Here is a 19,093-nt window from a genome sequence, read left to right on the forward strand (position 1 = left end):
CCCACCCCCATCCCCCACACAGCCTGGCTCCCAAACACATAGTCCAAATGGTTTATTATTCTGTTGAGATGCTTACAAATACTGATCATCACCCAGCCCGGGGCCCAGCAGCGATGGCCCAGTGGTGGGCAGGGAGGTGGGCTTAGTGTTAAGGCGTGAAGGGCCAAGGCCAGATACCTGGTGGCCTGGTCCTCTGCTCTCCATCTGTCACCCTTCCAAGGCTGAAGGGAGGGCAGCCAGACCGCAGGGTCCTCTCACTCTGCCGCCTCCTCTCTTGCTCAGGTTCCCCTTGGGGATGTCTGAGCAGCCCTTCAGCCCTATTAGGAACTCAGCCTGTGCAACCCATCTAGCCGCCTCTCCCATCTGCTTCCCTCCTCCTCCAGTCTCTGGATGTCCGAGCTTCGTCCCTTCTGGCTCTAAGCAAGGCACGAGTGGAAGGGAGAGGGCTGAACTGGGGGGCCGGCAGGCTGCGCACTGGGGCCCGGAGCCACAGGCAGGGGACAGCCGGGGCGGGGGTTGGTCCCTCCCCCCGCCCCAGCGTGAGATGCACAAGGTCCTGGGCTGGAGAGATGGCAGTACGTACCCTCAACCATGGGCCCACGGTTGAAGCATGGGCAGAGCCACAGAGCCGGGGCCATGAGTATGTATAGAACCATGGCGACGAAGCAGTCACTATGGAGATCAGGGTTTGGGGTCTGCAAAAAGGGGCTGGGGCTGGGGTTGGGACCTCAAGGATGACACTTAAGGTCTCTGGCCCTTGAACAAATTAATAACAAAAATGCAGGACAGCAGGGTAGAGCGGGGTTTGAGAAGTACACCGCCTGAGCTGTTACCCCACTCCAGATGTGGCTGTCCTCAGCCCCCAAGGCCCCTGCAAAGGGCAGGGGGGCGCGGAGGCAAGGAGGGATTCTTTGGCAGATTCTGGTACCATAATTTGTCCTTTGCGAAAGAGAACTTAGGTTAGGGGAGCGCAGGTGCCAGGTCAAAGCTAGGCCCACTCTGCCAGCTGCTCAGCCCTGGCAGCCCTGGGGCCGGACCATGAAGGGTTCTTGCCAGTTCTGAGTCCCCAGTAGCCTCCCCACTTATCTGCTGGCTGGTTCTTCAGGGGCCCTGAGCGCGGACATTCACAGGACCAGCTCCTTACAGAAAGGTACAAAGTCTTGTACAAGAGCCCTCCCAGGGCCTCTGGGAGCACTGCTGCGTGGCCTGGGGCCCAGAGTGTGACTCTGTTCCCCCCGGGGCAGTGCAGCAGGCCCACGCTGGGACCAGTATGGTCAGTTCATGAACTGTGTGTAGCCCTCGGCTCCGGTGACGATGACATCCATCCAGATGCGCATGGCCTCCGCTGACGGTGCCACCATGTAGTAGAGCCGGTCGTGGGTCTTCACACAGAAGGTGAGGGCCGGGTTCGGGCTCTGCCCAGGGAGAGAGGAAGGTCTAAGACAGGGCTCACCTCTGCCCTTCCATCTGCCCTTTGCCCCCCACCCCCAGCTCCAGGATGCCCTGGAGCTCGAGTCCCCATCAGTCACGGGGGCCCCAGGCCGAAATGTTCCCCTCCTCACACCCGGGCTGTCCTTGGACCTGGGCAGGGCCATACCCTGCCATGTAGGGGCCCTGTTTCTGGGCAGCCCTGGGCACAAAAGTGAGTAGCAACAGAATCGGACACAGAGGGCCCTGCCCGTGAGGACCAGAGCCTCCTCTCGGCGTCAGAGGGGCAGGTGGAGACAGCTGTGAGTGGGATACTGGGCCCAGGAGCCCAGATGAGTAGAGGTCAGAGCTGAGGCGGCACCAGAGGCTTGGGGGAGGCTGATCTGTGTGACGGCAGAGGGCCCAGGCCTCAAATATGTGCCCTGTACTGATCCCTCAGCCCCACCCCATCCCTGAGAACTCCTTCCTCCCCTCCGAGCCATCCTTTGGTCTGCTCACCTCCCCACAGGGGCCCAGCCTGCTGTCCTCTCAGGAGGGGCCAGCAAGCCCCTTGGGCCCCCAGGGGCTCCCTGCAGCCCCTGCTGCTCCTCCCTCGGGCCCAGGGGAGGGGGCTGGAGGGAAGAGTGAAGGGTCAGGGACCAGTAAGGGGCAGGAGGCATTAATGTGCAGTAGTTCTGGTTAGAGGTCAGGGGAGGGGTACCTCAGTCACCACACTGAAGCTGAAAAACCTCTTCTGGGAAGGGGAGAGGGAGAGAGGGAAAGAGAGTTTACACAGAGATCAAGGAAAGGGTCCAGGACTCAAGAAGACGGGCTAGAGGTGGCTGTTCCCAGAAGCCCACGGGACCCCGCCCGCCCGCCCGCCCCCCCCGCCCCCGGTCCCCACGGCCCGCCCTCGGTCCCCACGGCCCACCGACCGCCCTCACCTTGGCTGCACTGCGCAGGTGGTCATAGTACACTTCCTCAATGGCCTGGAAGTAGATGACCCCCTTCAGCTTCGTCTCGTGCTTGTCTACAAAGAAAACAGGGCCGGGCTGAGGAGGGCTGAGGAGGCCTGCCGTCCCTCAGGAGAGGCGCCCGCACTGGAAACGGGCAGGTTCCCAGGACTCCAAAACGGAGCCCAGCGTGCAGCCCGAAGTGATGGTCGGCGCCCAGCCTTGCTCGGAATTAGAGAACGCAATTACAGCTGCACACCCATCAGAAGGGCAAAAATAGGTGGAAAAGCGACAGCACGCTTTGGGCAAGGCTGGAGAAACAGCTGGTCTGACCTACGACAGGCGTGCACAGCGTCAGCCCTTCAGGAGGATGGGCCGGGTCTACTGGAATGAGGAAAGTGTTTGCCCCCTGAGCCAACGATCCCACTTACAATTACCGCAACCAACAGACTTACGGGACTGTTCGCCACAGCCGTGTTCGCAGTTTGGAAACAAACCAAGGGTTCATCAAGTAGAGATTGGTTAATAAATCAGAGTTTAGCACGTGATGGATGCCAGACCTCTGTTAAATGATACAGAAATGGGCACCTGGGTGGCTCAGTGGGTTAAGCCTCTCCTCTGGCTTCGGCTCAGGTCATGATCTCAGGTCCTGGGATCAAGTCCTGCATCAGGCTCTCTGCTCAGCCGGGAGCCTGCTTCCCCCCTCTCTGTCTGCCTGCCTCTTTGCCTACTTGTGATCTTTCTCTGTGTGTCAAATAAACAAAATCTTAAAAAAAAAAAAAAAAAAAAAGATACAGAAATATCTCCCAGGGGTGGATGAGGGGAATAAAAGACGCAGATTCAGTAACACACCTTTCAGATGTATCAGATACCTTTCCTCTAGAAAGATCTGCTCTGTCAGCAGTAAAACAAGGAACGTATCAGATGCCACCTTTTGTGTAAGGAAAGGAGTAAAAGCTCTGCGTTTACATTCTAAAGAAGCTCCCAGGACACAAGAAAGTAATAAAAGGGTGAGCTGTTGTGGAGCAGAGGCACAATTCTCAACCTAAACCCTTTCATGTGCTTTGATTTTGGAGCCTGTAGGAGTGCACTTACCTATTCAAGCCCAAGAGTAAAAACCAGAAGGAAGGATGTAGCATCTGGAAGCGGTGGGGGGGGGGGGGGGTGGACACCACCACACAGGACAGGAAGGAGCAGGGCCAATGGCAGAGGTGACCGTGCCGCGTGGGAAGGGACTGTGCACTGCCAAGGGGAAGCCCAGGGCCTGGGCCATCTCATCTCATGGCAAACCCTGCTCTCACCGAAAGGTCACACCATCACTAGGCTCAGGACAACAGCTGACAGCCTGCCCCCTGGGATGCACATTCACTGCGCCCCCCACCTATGTCGTTCCAGGCCTGAGTCCCCAAGCCAGGAGCTGGGGCCTCACCCTCTGCCCCTTCAACTCCCCTTCCCTGAAGACAAGGGGTGGGGAGCTTCCTCAAGCAATTCGAAATCTGCTCCCACTGGAACCCTGCTGCCATCTTGGCGTGGTAAAGGCTGTTCACAGGCCGCTGCCCATACCACCCCCTGGACCATCTCACAACCTTCTCCTGCACCAAGTTCTCTCCTGCCAGGCGCAGCTTCTCCTGGGCCCTGCACTGGGGGCTCTATGTACACTGGAATGGTCTCTGGCCCATTCCCTTGGCAAACTCCCTAAGTGGTCTTCAAGACCCGCGGCAAATGTGACCACGGCGGTGCCCGTTCACGTGCTCTCGCGGTCCCACAGCACGGACGTTCCTCCACAGAACTTACCCTGCTGAGTCTCAGCCCTCCCGTGCCCATCACAAATCTGCCTCCTCCAACAGCAACAACCATGTCTAGCACACAGAGCAGGGGCTCAGTGTTAAATCCTAGTGTTGAGTCCTAGGCACTGGCACCACCAGAAATCAGAGATCCTTCTCTTAAGAACTCTAGTGGGGTGGAAAGCACAGACAGACGGCCTTGTATTAGCTATGTGACCTTGAGCATGGCTAGGAACAGCAAGAACGCACCTACCCGTCAGAGGCAGTCACAAGCAGGAGGTGGCTGGTTCAGCGTCAGGCACCTGCCGTGGCCTCTGATCACAGGGCAGGCAGAGCTTGCATGAGGCAAGGGTCCTACAGAGCAGAGGGCAGGACCCCATTCCCGGTAAGGCGGGGCGAGGGAAGCCTCCACAGAGGTTGTATCTGATCTGGACCCCGTGGCAGAGACGGGTTCCACCAAGTTAGTGGGAGGAGGAGCCAGGCCAGGGCGGGAAGAACCACAAGCTCAAGGCAGGAGCAGCCAAGTCAAACTCAGGGCCCTGATGAGGCCCCAGGCCTGTCTCTATCAGACACTTCTGCTTAAGACAAGGACGCAGCCCCACCCCCGCCCCAGGCCTGGCCATCCCTCCAGCGGCTCCTTCCACCTCTTCCTTCACGGGAAGTCTCAGCTCTGCAGCCCCCGCTTCCTGACCACCCACCGCTCCTCATCTTGTGCAGTCTGGCTCCCGCCCTGGACGCAGCTCCAGTCCCTGAATGGAGGGGCCTCTGGGTCCATGCTGTCCTTGGCCTTTCTGCAGTGTCCCTCATCGCTGCGGACACTCCCTGCCTGCAGATGTCTGCTCCTTCGGCTGGCTTCCCTTCCCATTTCCGCCCCTCATCAGGACGGAATCTTCCTTCATTTCAAAAACATTCAGGAAGGTCATGACTGCCCAGCACCAGCCCAGCACCTGGCCTGTGCCTTCCCACTTCCTGCCCGACCCCTTTGCCAGTCCCTCCTCCTCCCCCTTCCCCAGGGCACAGCCCTTTCCCTCTTCTCTGTGAGGAAGTCCAACTGCCCCAGTTCAGTTTTAGCTCTGGCGCCTCAGCAGCTGTGAGACCTTGGGCAATTTACTTAACCTCTCTGAACCTATGTTCCGTATCTGTAAATGGGCATAAAATAGTGCTTCCTGCACAAGACAGTAATGAAAAGTCAATGAGATGATGCAGGCAGAGGGCTTACAGTTCGCCAGCACTCAGCAGGTATGATCTGCTACAACTATTACTCCAGCACAGTCAACTTTAACCCTGACCTTTCTCCTAAACGGAGATGGCCCAGGGGCACTTCAACTTCAATATGCCTAAAATGGAGCTCTCCCGGGGCGCCTGGGTGGCTCAGTGGGTTAAGCCGCTGCCTTCGGCTCAGGTCATGATCTCGGAGTCCCGGGATCGAGTCCCGCATCGGGCTCTCTGCTCAGCGGGGAGCCTGCTTCCCTCTCTCTCTCTCTGCCTGCCTCTCCATCTACTTGTGATTTCTCTCTGTCAAATAAATAAATAAAATCTTTAAAAAAAAAAATAAATAAATAAAATAAAATAAAATGGAGCTCTCCCTCCACCCCTACTGTCTCCCTCAACAAAGGAAACAATGACGCAGAGGGGAGCAGGGCCCCACCGGCCCACAAGGTACATGGACACATATTGGGCAAGAAAGGAAACTGGTTTTTGAGCCCCTGGGATGTGAGGACTTGTTGCCCCACAGTGCGGCCTGGCCTCTCCAGGCCAGTGTGCCACACGGCATCCTGCACCCATCACTCAACATGGGAACCGTCCAGACGGGAACCCCAAGGACCGGCAGCGACGCTGGAGGCAGTGTGGAGGGAGCAGAGAGAGCAGGAAGCTCCAAGGGGCCTGTCTGCAGGGCTGTCCCGATCGCTTCTGGCACCGCTCAGCTGCTCATCAGAGTCTCTGAGGGAACGTGCCCAGGGCAGAATCCACAGGACTCCACACGCCCACGGAGCCTGTGCGGCCCCTACAGCACGCCCATCCTGCCCAGCCTTCCCAGTCTGGCCACTACCTGCCTCCCTGACAGCAGCTCCAGGGACAGCCACAGCCACCCCGCTCGTCATCAACGCCTCCAGCAGGGCCCAGAACTTACTCCGTGCTCGGTGATGTCGCCAAATACATGAACGACCAAGACTGAAGGGGGACCAAGTACAGCCCGTGTGCTGTCAGCAGGGGGAGATCAGGCCCCCGCTCAGACCCCCAAGCCCCCACTGGGAAGCCTGGTGAACACCAGCTGCCCTGGGGGCCAGCCCAAGGCCCAAGGGTCTGGGCTCCGAGACATCTGACGGGAACTCACCCACGTAATAGGAAAGGGTGCGCTTGAGCCGGTCGAAGACAAACCAGCGCTTCTTCCACGATTTAATCTTGCCGCCCATCTTGACCAAGTAGCCGCGGCAGACCTGCCAAGGAGCAGGGGAGTGAAGAAGGACCCAGAGCGGAGCCCCTGGACCCTCTCCTCCCAGAACGGCACCATAAAAGCCATCGCCTGTGCCTGGATTCTGGGGGGCTGCGGCCCCCACTGCTTCAGGCCAGCAAGCACGCCCCGGGACAGAGACCTCCAATGTTAGTGCAGGAATTGGGGCCACTATTCCAAGGGCCCAGGAGGTGCCCAGGCTACGGGGTCCCCTGCCCAGCACCCCGGGGCCCCACAGGCCACACACCTTGCTGCTGAGCACCACGTGCAGACAGGTGTCGACGCCGTGGCCCGAGGACTCGATGTGGGTCTTCAGGTCAAAGTCCTCCTTCCGGATCGGCAGGTAGCGGGTCAGGGGTCGTGCCTGGAAGCAGAGGGCAGCGTCAGCAGTCTTCTCTCTTCCCCGTGTCACTGCCCAGTCCAGGTCCCTTGGCTTCAGTCCCAAACCCTCACTGCTGCCATCACGCCTCCCACCCCCGGGGCTACCTCTCGGGTTTCACAGTGTTTATGACAAAAGCAGAGATCTAGCAGGCCTGCATCGAGGTAGCCCCGGCCTGGGCAAACTACTAAGTGACTCCATGCCTCAGTTTCCCCACCTAGGAGGAAGACACAGCCGTCCCTGCCTTCTCCCTGCCCCTCGTCTCCCTCCTGGGCTGAGCAGAATAAAGCAAGAGGCCTGAGGTGGGCACACTCTGGGAAAGAAAGCCCAACGAACCATCTGGCCTCGGACTTCTCATGGGACCTTGTTTGGATCACATGGCCTCTCTGGGCCTCCCTTTTCCTTAAAAGTTATACATATATATTACTTAAAAGTAATACAAGGGCTTTGAACTAGATAATCATTAAGGTCCGTTCCATCTCGAAAATTCTGATAGCAGGGGCGTCTGGGTGGCTCAGTGGGTTAAGCCTCTGCCTTCGGCCCAGGTCATGATCTCAGGGTCCTGGGATCCAGCCCTACATCGGGCTCTCTGCTCAGCAGGGAGCCTGCTTCCCCCTCTCTCTCTGCCTGCCTCTCTGCCTACTTGTGATCTCTCTCTCAAATAAGTAAATAAAATAAAATAAAAAATTCTGATACCAGCTAGACCCCTCAGTCCACTGGAATTTTTTTCCTACTCTTCCTCTACATTAGAAAGGCCAGAAAAGGAAACACCATAAATTATTTAGAGAAAAAACAAAATGCACAGCTTCCAGGAGGTGCTCCCGAAGACGGGCTGTCTGCACCCACTCCCACAGCAGACATGGCTGTCCCTGGAGCAATGTCTAAGCCCCACAGCAGGGGGCGAGGGGACACAGACATGAAGTGGCCACTGATTGAGGCCGGAAAGGGGAACTGGATGCCTGACAGAGATCCCAAGCATCGAGGGAGAACTGAAGAGTTTCTGATTATTTCATCTGTATTTTTTTGAGAGAGAGAGAGGGAGTGTGAGGGGGTGGGAGCAGAAGGAGAGCCCCAAGCCAGCTCCAAACCCAGCGCAGAGCCCGACATGGGGCTTGATCTCATGACCCCGAGATCATGACCTGAGCTGAAACTGAGAGACGCTTAACTGACGGAGCCACCCAGGCACCCCCTGGTTATTTCTTAATTCCCAAACCCAATCCAGGTGGCCTACCCCCTTAGAATTCATGTTGTTGCCTCATAGGACGTCAGGGAGCTGTGGTCGCTGGTCACTGTTGGGGAAGATCCCACCGGACCCCTCACACTGGAGCGGAGCTTGTAAGACCCAGCAGGAAGGACTAGCCTGAGTCCCACAGGCTCTCACAGTTGGGGTCCAGGATCTGAGACCAGAGACATCGCAGATCTCCCTACACAACCTAACTTCTCCTTCCACCTTCAACCGTCCTACTCAAACCTTCTGCGTAAAGAAAAAGCTCAGGGATTCCTGTCCCAGAGCGAATACAGCTCTCTCCCCAGAGAGGCAAGCCGGAAGTCAGAGTGACACCATCTGCTGGGAGCGGGGACGCCTGGAGCTGCCAAGTTTGGGGCAGCGAGGGCCAGGACAGCCACGAAATACAGACGCACACACACGCACACACACACGCAGGTCTCTGCTCCTGCGGGCTGAATGAGTCTCAAACAGAATTCTGCTCGTACGGAGCCAACAGCAATCTTTTCCAGAGGACAAGCTGCGTGACCCCATAGGACCAGCCTGGGGCATCCTCAGCCCTCCACAGCCCCGCCCTCAAGCCAACCACCCAGTGCACCCCTTTGCCCACGCACCTGGGAAAACTGTTTCTCCCGCATCTTGACCTCCTTCTCCACCAGCTGCTGCCTCCTGGCGCTCTCGCTCTGCAGCCTCCGTTCCACCTGCTCACGCCGCCTCCGCTCCTCCTCGAGGGCCTGCCTCCGGAGCTCCATCTCCCGCTCCTGCCCCCAAAGCCAGGGGTCAGCGCCCACGGCTGCCCTCTCCCGCCCCTTCCGCCGCCGCCCCTCCTCAGGCTGGGGCAGAGGCTCAGGCAGCACCCACCTCAGGGGGCAGCCTGGCACCAGAGAGCATCACCCCCAAAACCCACCCTCTGCAGGCACCTTGCCAGTCAGGTTAAATGCTTTGACGTGAAACCTCCTGGCTTTGGGGGGTGCCTGGGTGGCTCAGTGGGTTAAAGCCTCCGCCTTCGGCTCAGGCCATGATTTCAGGGTCCTCTGCTTGGCGGGGAGCCTGCTTCCCCCCAACTCTGCCTGCCTGTCTGCCTACTTGTGATCTTTCTCTGTGTCAAATAAGTAAATAAACAAAATCTTTACCAAAAAAAGAAAGCAAGCAAGCAAGCAAGCAAGCAAGCTCCTGGCTTCAGATTCAGATCTGCTGCCAGGATGAGCTCTGCAAGCCTGACAAAACCACTTAAACCCCCTCATCCTCTGCCGTCTCATCTGTAAAATGGGGCCAAGCACACCTCCCAGAACATCTCCCAGGTATTAGAGTAACACTTAAATGAGATCATGTAGCTAAATGCCCATCACAGATGCCAGAAGCACGGAAGCGCCGGATAAACGGGGTTCATCACGCTTTACCTGAGCTCCTAGCACACACGCCGCCTGACTTTCCCTAATACTAGGTAGATTCCAAAGTCCCTCCCGAACCACTAAGGCCCTTTGAAAGCAAAATACAAACATTCCTAGTTGAACTTTGAACTTTCTGGGGAAAAAAGACACGAACTTAGAGAAGCCATTCTTAAAAGGGTTTAAAAGTCATTATAACAAATCCTCAAACACAGAGCCTGTCCGTGGCGAGTTGTGCCCTCAACAGTGACGACCTTAGCACCATCCGCTCCTGGCTGCCATTTCTCCCCAGCCCCAAACTGACCAGAGTCTCCTTTCTCTCTGTGGGCCAAGCTGCTTCCATATGTGCCCTCCTTCAATGGGAGCACCACTGAGAGGCCTTTTTTTCTAGCTGGCCTAGCGGAGGCCTCCTGCCCCCAGCCCCACTCACCCCTCCAGAGACGCAGAGCGCCCAGCGGGTGAAGACAGAACAGCCTCTGCAGAGACCCCCACAACCCCCTTCCGCAGGCCTGGGCCCCTCAGCCTGGCTGTGCCTGGGACACCGCTCTGGTCCCACCTGTAGGCCTATGGGCAGAAGCCACAGCCTCGCTCTGCCCCACCCCCACCCCCCTGACTCCCCCCAGACCCTCCACCAACACCCCTGCTCTGGCCTGGACACCTGCCTGCTCTTCTAGTCCGACCCCTCAGGCCCCCATTCCCACCTTTCCTGCCCCTGGGGAGACCAGAATCAGTTCCCGTGGTGGCCAAAACACCCCCAAGCCAAACACACAGGGACCAGAAGCCACTGTCCAGGACATGCCTGGCAGTGACCACGCTGCCACCCCTTGTCCTGAGAGCTGGGACACCTGCCATGTGGCCAGGCCTCCTCCACTTGAGGAACATGAACTTTTAAACCCTTTCTCCCTCAAAGGAAGGTCTCGAGGCGCTGGGGGCAGAGAAGCTGGGCTTGCCCGAGCGGGTCCTCCTCACCCTGGACTCCATGAGCCGGTTCTTCTCGGCGTGCGCCTCCTTCAGCATCTTCTCCATCTCCTCAATCTTGGCCACGTCCAGGCCGCTGGCGCTGTGGGGAGAGGGAGAGTGGAGGCATCAGGAGGCCGGAGGTGGCTGGCAGAAGCGGGGCCGGCCCCCCGGGGCAGGTACCTGGACATGTTGTCGGGCGAGCAGGCCGAGTTGCCACCCGTGGAGATGCTGGTCTCCATGCTGTCTGAGCTCTCCAGGCTCAGCGTGTCATAGGCGTGCTCGCCGTCCTCCCCGCGCTCCCGGCCGGCCGGCAGGTGGTGCAGGATGGAGTGGTGCATGAGGGGGGGGAAGCCGGAGGGGCCCGGCGGGAAGGGGGCCGTCCCGTGCAAGGCATCCCACTGGCACTGGGCCTCGGCTGCCGCCTTCTGCTTCAGCTCCGCCAGGCGCCGCCGCTGCTCCTCAATCACCTGCTGTCCTGCGGAGGGTGTGTGTGGCGGGTCACAGCGGGCCCTCTGGGGAACACGGGCAGCATCACAGAGGGACGAGATGAGCCCAGCCCTCGGTCCCCACCAGCTTCCCTAAAGCCCCGCCAGCACTGCGGTCGCCTGCACAACTGGACATGGCCACGTCGTGTGGCTTCAGCGCTCCTTCTGCAACCTGGGCCCAGCGGGGCACAGACCCTGCCCGGGCGGTGCCTCCAGCTCACCATCATCACCTGGAGAGCAGGGCAGGACGCATGCACCACCCGCCTGCCAGGGAGGGGAGGGGGGGGGCGAGGTCCGTGAGCAGGGTGTCTGTGCAGCGCCCGCAGTGACGCACAAGCAAGAGCGACACCAGCAGCGAAGAAGAGGAGGCGAGGCAGAGCGCAGCTGAGGCGGGGGCCAGTCTGGCTCAAGGGGTGCGGCCAGCCAGACACCCCATCACGGCTCAGCCGGGGAGGCCACAGGGGGCCGGGACGGGGCAGCAAGGACCTGCGCGGAACACGTCATGCAGATGCCCAGGTGGGGCCGCCTGACCAAAGCAATGCCCCCAGTGACCACCGCTCTACCTGCTGGGCTGTCGGCTGGGGGGGGCTCGGCAGGAAGCGACTCGCCTGGTGTGGGGGCCCCGGGCAAAGGGTAGGGTAGAGAGACACAGAGGGGATGAGACGAGGGAGAGGCACAGACATGGGCTTTCAGAACAACCAAGATGCACACAGGCAACCAGGCCTCCTGGGTCCCCAGAGCTGGTATCTCAGAGAACCAGCTCTGGAGGCCATCAGGTACCCCACCCCCATCTCCAGACAGGGCAACGTCCACCCCAGCTCAGGCCGACAAGCATCTCCCTTCTTTGCTGAGCTCTCTGGAAGGACTGTACGGCCCCCAGCCCTCAGTCTCTTGATAAATGTCCAGGAAGCTCTTCAGATACTCAATCTAAACGTTTCCTGCACTTGGCTACAACTCCATTAAAGCAAAGAAACACCGTGGCAAGTGTGGTGTAGGGGGCGCGGGGCAGATATCCAGGGCCCCAGGAAAGCAGCCACTCACCCTTCTGCTGCAGGGCAAGCTGGCGCTTGGTCTCGATGTCCTGCAGCGTGGCCGCCAGGTTGCGAGGAAGGCTGCCTGTCCCGTTCTGGGCGAGTAGAGCACTCTGAGGGTGAAGGAATGGAGCACTGGGACCTGGCTCTGGGAAGACCCCGCCTCCCAAAGCTTTCCTGGGTGGCCTTGACCTCTCCCCCGTAGCACACCCTCCCTGTCCCTACCCCTGCCATGCCACACAAGGAGCCCACCCAATGTCCTCAGACCTTTGGAGAGGGGCTCCGGCCCAGGGTAGCCACGCTGAGCTGGGAGGAAGAGGAAGAAGAGCCAGAGGAAGAGGGGAGGGGGCCACTGCGGGTCCGGGGCAAGGGGCTGGTGGCCTCACCATCCATCTTAGAGCGGTAAACCTGGAGGGAAGAGATCCTGCCTGGTCAGCTCTGGCTTCCCCACCGGCTGCCAACCCCAGATCACCTAGGCCAGCTGTGATCTAGGTCCTGCCCTGGCACCAGGACCCCAGGCCATTTCCAGCAGACAACGGCATTGAACTCCTTGGGCCAGCCCAACCGACAGGTGGGACAGGGGGGACAGGGGTTATAGGCAGCCACCAATCCTTTTCCAGGCAGTTCCTCTCTGGGCCAATTCCCAGCCCCACCCCAGGTCTGAGAGAAGATCCTTGGGAGGAGGCATTCACATCTGTTGGGCAGGGCTATGCTGGAGACCAACAGCAGGTCAGGCTTCCTTCAGGTCCCGCCTGGCTGCTAGTAGGCTCTGTGACCTTGGGCTGTGTACCTCCCAGCTCTGGGCCCCAGCTTCCTTATCTGCAAAAGGAGGGAGCGGCACTAGCCAAAGGAACTGTCCAGCTCCCTCCCGCTGAATATGGGGCCTGGAGGCACGAACCCCGAGTCCCAGCACCAGCTCTGCCACTTCCTAGTCGTGGGGATGACTGACTTCTCTGAGCCCCAGTGTTGGCTCTGTAAAAGCAGAGAGTGAACTGCTGATGGTCACATGAATCAAAACACATACAAATCTCGGGGTTCCTGGGGGGCTCAGTCGGTTGAGCATCTGCCTTGGGCTCAGGTCATGATCCTGGGGTCCTGGGATCAAGTCCGCATTGGGCTCCCTGCTCAGTGGGGCGTCTGCTTCCCCCTCTGGCTGCTTCTCCCTCCGCTCATGCTCTCTCTCTCAAATAAATAAAATCTTTAAAAAAACAAACTTCTAACCAGCTGGACATGAAGTACAGCTGCCCCACACACTAGAAGAATCCAACTCCTCCTAAAGGGACATGAAACTCGAGATGAGGCCACAAAGACAGGAGGGAATCTTGAGCGCTGGGGTCCTGGGCACAACCACAGGTCAGCACCCTGACCCCTTTCCCCACCCACTGTCAGCAGCTGGCCACAGGCAGGCCCACGCCCTGCACAGAGACGCTGAGGAGGCCCGGGCACGTCCTCGGGGCTGTCACTTCAGTCTCTGCCCCACCAGTACTGCCCCTGTCTGTCACCCATGGGTAGACCCGGAGAGCAAAATGCTGGCCACACTAGTTCCAGCTGCAAGAGGCCCAAAAGGGCGTCAGGCCCCCCAGACCGAGTGAGAGACTCCAGGCCTGAGGGCGGCCAGGGACAGAGCAAAGCCACGGTCCATCCTAGCATGAGGCACCAGAGCCACCCCAACCTGACCGCTGCTCCTGAAGGTCCTTCTGCTGGACTGGCAATCCTGCATCTCATCCGTGCACTCAGAGGCTGACCCTCCAGCTGCCCAAAGTGCCAGGACGGCTGCCCGTGAAGCGATGTCAGAGCCCAGAGGCCCCTTGCTGCCCTGACTTGACTGACCACCACCTCCCCACCCCATCTGAGATGGCGCTGTGTGGCCGCTGGACCGGCAGGAGGTACCCAGAGCAGAGAGAAGCAGGGCTCGGAGAGAGGGGGTTACCTGCAGCTGCCGGGAAGCTTTGGCGGGCAGAGGCGGGGGAGAGGAGCGCGGGGAGGCTGCAGCGGGGCCGGTCCCCAGCCCGACCATCAGCTCCTGGTACCACTGCTCTAAGTCTACAGCAGGGGGCAGCAGCTCCTCCATCTGGAGTGGGGCGCGGGGAGGGGAAGGGAGGGGAAGGTTGGAGAAGAGTAAGGCAGGCCACAATGGGAGGGGGGACAGGAAGTTGAGGGAGAAGGGAAGGGAAGAAGGACAGCGTAAAGAGAAGGAGGAGAAAAACAGTGAGAGAACAGTTGCTGTGAACTCGCCGAGGGCAAAGAGGAACAGTCAGGACACAACTCCCAGACCAGAGACTCGTGCTATGCCAGCCACGATGCCAGCCGGCCAGCGCCAACCGGCATGGAGCGCTCCCGGGGGCTGGCCTGGAGCTCAAATCTGGGAAGCAGGGGTGGGACACAGACACACTCACACACAGCCACACCAGCAGCGCGCTGGGCATGGCAGGAACACACAGACCACCAACCTTGGGTGAAGGCGTGAGAGGAGCGGAGGAGGAAGAGGGCAGCACGGGAGGAAGGCAGGTGGCGGGAACCAGGTCCCGGGAGGCAGAGGCCCAGAAAGGCAGGCCTGGCGCAGGGGCTGTGGGCACGGGTGAGGAGCCCCACATCGCCTTTAGCTGCTCAAGCGTCACGTACTTGGGGGCAGGCCAGGATGCGGGAGGGAATACGAGAGGTTAATGGAACTGCGACCCGAGCGCCAGCCCTGCCCATGGGCAAGGGAAGGTAATCACAGGAAGCACACAGCGGCAGAGGAGCTCCGAGCCCCGCAAGGCGAGTCCTCTCAGTTGGCCTGCCCCGCTTTGAGCCACCAGGAGCTGATGCTCCCAAGGCCCCCAGGAAGGGAGGGAACCACTCCCAACCCCCTTATGCCAGCGGCCCTTCTCCCTCACTGTTGAAGAGACCCTGTTGTCCCCCCAAGCCCCACCCAGGCCGGAGGCACCATCTGGGCACCCACGAGGAAGCACCGGTGGGCTCCCTCCGTGGCTGGTACCTCACTGTCAGGCAGGGGCTGGGTGAGCGCGCCGGGGGAGGCGGCAGAAGCATGGGGGTCCAAGCGGAAGCACAGCTGGAGAACCTCTGCCAGGCTCACATACTCCTAGGGGGCCCGGTGGGCGGGGGAGGGATGGGCAGAGAAGAGGTTAAAGGGTACAACCAGGTACCCGACACCCAAACTCCATGCCTTAGGGCCATCACTCCAGTCAATGCAAGATCCAGAGCAGGGGCAGGGAGCTCAGTGGCCCACTGTGCCTAGAGACAGCTGTGGCCGGGCGGGGGACCAGAAAAGGGCAGGGAGAATGGTCTGAAAGCTCTTCTTGACCTCTGCCTTTTGAAGCTGCCTGGGCATCCAGGCCCTGCCCCAGGCAGACCCTGAAGGCCCACCCCTGGGTTTGGTCTGGGCTGGGGACAGGAGAAGCCAAGAAGCCTTCCAAGAGTCCACTGAGGATCAGGACCCAGCCCCCAGAGAAGCCTTCTGTCTCTGACACCCTGGGCATCCCCCGTGGGGCACGCACACACACACAGCATGGGCACAGCCACCACTCCCGAGCATCTCCTCGCACATCTGCTGGCACAGGAGCTGGAAGGGGAGGGATGGAGACACCACTAGGGGTGAGCTACATGGGCTCTGAGAGAGAGAGACCTTAGCAGGGAACAGCTCAAAGCCCGAGAAGAAACATGGGCTCAGTGCCCATGGGTTAGTACTTGGAGAGATACTAGCACGTGAGCTTGTGGGGCGGGAGGTCAGGGCCTGGCACAGCCCCCGAGCAGGTCCTCAGCTCCCGGGGCTCCTCTAGGTGCTGCAGGAGTGGCAGGCATCCAGAACGTACGCGGAGTGCACGGGAGCCTGAGCCTGCCCTACCCAGAGGGAGCTCCAGCCTGGCCTCGCTCCTGAGGGCAACTGTCCTCCAAGGGTCAGGGAAAAGGAAAATGAGCTGGGGGGGTCCAGTGGGTTGTGAGAACTGCATGCAGAAGGCATGCAAATTAATATGCAAATCGGTGCTCTGGTTTTGCATGGGCTTCCCAGGCCCCCGCCACAAGAGTGGGATGGCACACTCGCTCAGACTCTCACAAGCTCTGGCCAGAGGGTAACGGCCACACGCCCTGCGGTCAGGCCCTTGGGAGATGCTGTAGGCAGGAGCTCGGCAAGCAGGCAGGCAGGCAGTGGGCACAGCAGAGCAGGCAGTCAGCTGTGATTACCTCTTGTGCTCTGGGGCAGAGCTGAATGGAAGCAGGTGGGGTTAGGGGAACAGAGGAGGCCGCAGGCTCTGAAGACCCTGGGAAAGGGACCAGAGTCGCAGGCCCAGGCCCCATCTCTGGGGCCTTGGAGATGAGCAGTTCAGCCTACAGAGAGGGTACATGGTGAGGGGCCTCTCCCCTCACACAGCCCAGCCACCCCGCCCCGGGCCTCGGTGGCTCGTGCAGGGAGGCGGGGAAAAGAGCTTGGGAACTGGGGCACGTCCTCATTGGGCCTTACACCCCAAGCGTGCAAGGCCTCAGGAAAGAGCGGCTTAAGGGACGTCAGTGCCCACGTCTCGGCCAAGAGCCCAGCTCTAGACTGAAGCCCAAGGAGCGCCCAGTTCAGGCCCCCTAGAGTCCTGTGCTCCCCATCAAGGGGAGTCTGCCCAGCCCCCACCCTTACCAAACCTGCGGGCTGCCCAGCCTCCCCAGTCAGGCAGCCTGACTCCTCCAGGTGAATTTAATCCCCCAAACGGTAGTATCAGGAAGGTATCTGAAAAGCAGCAGCTGGTAGCCACAGAGGGTCAAATCCCAGACGTCAGGGCCACTCCCACTCAACCTCTCCAGTCTTCGAAAATGTCCCCATACTCAACCCCGGGGCGAAGGTGCCCCCCTGTGGCTCCAGAGCCTCCCAAGAGACCCACTGGGCCTGAAGCTAGGGCTGAGCCCAGCTCGTTACCTCTTTGAGAGTGGACGTGGTCTTCGGGAAGGGCCTGCCTCCTGTGAGCGAGTGGTATCTCCCCTCCAACACAGTCAGTCTTTCCTTCTCCTGCAAACCCCAATGGGCAGAGTCAGCATGGGGTGGGGGGGCACGGCGAGGAGGGAGGGGGAAGGCCAAGGAAGGGGGTCCCGCGTGGCTCGCAAAGTGCCCCCCCCGCGGCCCCTCCACACCCGTCCCCCACCATCCACCCCAGCCCTGACCCCCCCACCCCGCCACCCTGACCGGGATACCTTCTGCAGCAGCTGCAGGGAGGCGTTCTTTTCCCGCGCCAGGCGCTCGGACTCCTGCACGGCCTGGGCCCGGATCTGGCCCGCCTGGTTGTCCAGGACTGCCAGACGCTCCTGGAGGACAGGGGAGTGGTCGGTCGGGCCTGGGCGACAACAGGGTTGAGCCCACGGGGAGACCCATGGCTTGGGTGGAGGGCACCAACCAGTTAGTTCTTCCCCTCGGCTTCAACTCACCCCGGGAAAAACTGGCAACTACAGTCAACTCCTCCCCTCAGCCCTGCCTCAACTAGCACCACCTGTGCCATCAGGCTCACCCGCTAGAAGCCGAGTCCCCTGATGCCCCTGCCCCGCCGTCAACAAGTCCAGAACCCAGGGCATACTGGAGTTCTCCGCCTGCCCCCACGCCCACCGCCACCCCCCAAGTCAGCTGCCTTCCCAGCTGGGACCTCTTCACCAGCCTCCTGCTCCCACTCTCTTGACTGTCTGGTGCACCCCCCTACCCCCCTCCCACAGCCACAAACACCTTCTTAAAATGGCTTTGGAGCTTTGTTTTTGTTTGCTTCTCTAAATTTTCTAATGCTTCTAAAAATATATACGTATTACTTGAATTTTTTTTTCTTAAACCCACACATAAGGTTAGGTCACTCCTCTCCCCAAAATCTTTTGAGTGACTCCTCATTACTCACAGGCCAGAGCAGTGACTCCAAAGCCGGCATTTGGGGGCTCCCAGAACGGGGCCTACACTCTTCAGCCCCCGAGTCCCCCCAGCCTGGCTGTGGGGTACAGTAAGCTGTGCAGCCCCATGCTCTCAGGCCTTCCTAACACCGCCCCCCTCAGTGCAGCAGAGCAACCCCGACTTTCCACCGCTCAGAGCTCGCTTAGCTTCGAAGGCCAGCTGAACGCTACCTTCTCTCCCAACACCTTCCTCAAACACCACTCAATTTCTCGGCTCCTCCCGCTGTGCTCAGATGACTCTATAGCGCCCTCTGCCTCATACTACTGGTACTTGTCAACACGTGTCTCCATCACCACCCCGCCCCCTGCTGTCTGATCCAAGGGCAGGGTCACTGTCCCCATATCCCCAGCAGGGCTTAGGCCAGTGCCTGACTCAACAACCAGGTGCTAAAAGGAAACAAAAAGAATAACATGAGAGAGAAGGATGGGGGTGGAAAAAAACGGGCTGGGTTAATCCCAGGAGGGCTTCCTGAAAGAAGTGGCCTTAAACCAACACCATTAAGAATTAAAACCTCAGGGCGCCTGGGTGGCTCAGTGAGTTAAGGCCTCTGCCTTGGGCTCAGGTCATGATCCCAGAGTCCTAGGATCGAGCCCCGCGTCGCACTCTCTGCTCAGCGGGGAGCCTGATTCCTCCTCTATCTCTCTGCCTGCCTCTCTGCCTACTTGTGATTTCTCTGTCAAATAAATAAATAAAATCTTTAAAAAAATTTTTTTAATTAAAAAAATAAAAAGTTAAAACCTGAAAAACCTGAACGAGGAGGGAGGGTAGAAGGGAGCTGCCCCAGAACTGAGATCAGCCCAGGGGGTAATCTCCACAGCAAGATCTGTTGTTTACTGAGAAACTGTTAGTACCCAAGAACTCTGCATTGTTACCTCATCTAATCCTCTTTTGAGGCAGGTTCCTTTACACCCATCTTACAATTAAGAACACTGACATAGGGGCGCCTGGGTGGCTCAGTGGGTTAAGCCGCTGCCTTTGGCTCAGGTCATGATCTCAGGGTCCTGGGATCGAGTCCCGCATCGGGCTCTTTGCTCAGCAGGGAGCCTGCTTCCTCCTCTCTCTTTCTCTGCCTGCCTCTCTGTCTACTTGTGATCTCTCTCTGTCAAATAAATAAATAAAATCTT

At 59.4% G+C, this 19,093-nt stretch overlaps 1 protein-coding gene across 20 annotated transcripts in view; it reads right to left on the reverse strand.

Annotated features, from left to right (window-relative positions):
- Positions 1–37: 37 nt before the first annotated feature.
- Positions 38–19,093, reverse strand: part of PHLDB1 (pleckstrin homology like domain family B member 1) — a 46,972-nt gene continuing 27,916 nt past the window's right edge. For 7 of the 20 annotated variants that reach the window (XM_059416103.1, XM_059416093.1, XM_059416030.1 and 4 more), the window contains 16 exons: positions 17,237–17,347; positions 16,965–17,054; positions 16,247–16,390; positions 14,515–14,685; positions 13,995–14,135; positions 12,332–12,472; positions 12,075–12,177; positions 11,597–11,641; positions 10,729–11,023; positions 10,558–10,648; positions 8,815–8,961; positions 6,844–6,960; positions 6,480–6,582; positions 2,352–2,437; positions 2,129–2,161; positions 38–1,415 (listed from right to left, as the gene is read on the reverse strand). In XM_059416103.1, coding sequence (XP_059272086.1) covers positions 1,275–1,415; positions 2,129–2,161; positions 2,352–2,437; positions 6,480–6,582; positions 6,844–6,960; positions 8,815–8,961; positions 10,558–10,648; positions 10,729–11,023; positions 11,597–11,641; positions 12,075–12,177; positions 12,332–12,472; positions 13,995–14,135; positions 14,515–14,685; positions 16,247–16,390; positions 16,965–17,054; positions 17,237–17,347 — 1,959 coding nt within the window. In that variant the 3' untranslated portion in view covers positions 38–1,274. The remainder of the gene's footprint in view (positions 1,416–2,128; positions 2,162–2,351; positions 2,438–6,479; positions 6,583–6,843; positions 6,961–8,814; positions 8,962–10,557; positions 10,649–10,728; positions 11,024–11,596; positions 11,642–12,074; positions 12,178–12,331; positions 12,473–13,994; positions 14,136–14,514; positions 14,686–16,246; positions 16,391–16,964; positions 17,055–17,236; positions 17,348–19,093) is intronic. The other 13 variants (XM_059416076.1, XM_059416067.1, XM_059416071.1 and 10 more) reach the window with 10 other exon arrangements.

This window comes from Mustela nigripes, chromosome 1 (assembly GCF_022355385.1).
Source record: "Mustela nigripes isolate SB6536 chromosome 1, MUSNIG.SB6536, whole genome shotgun sequence".
Lineage (NCBI taxonomy): Eukaryota > Metazoa > Chordata > Mammalia > Carnivora > Mustelidae > Mustela > Mustela nigripes.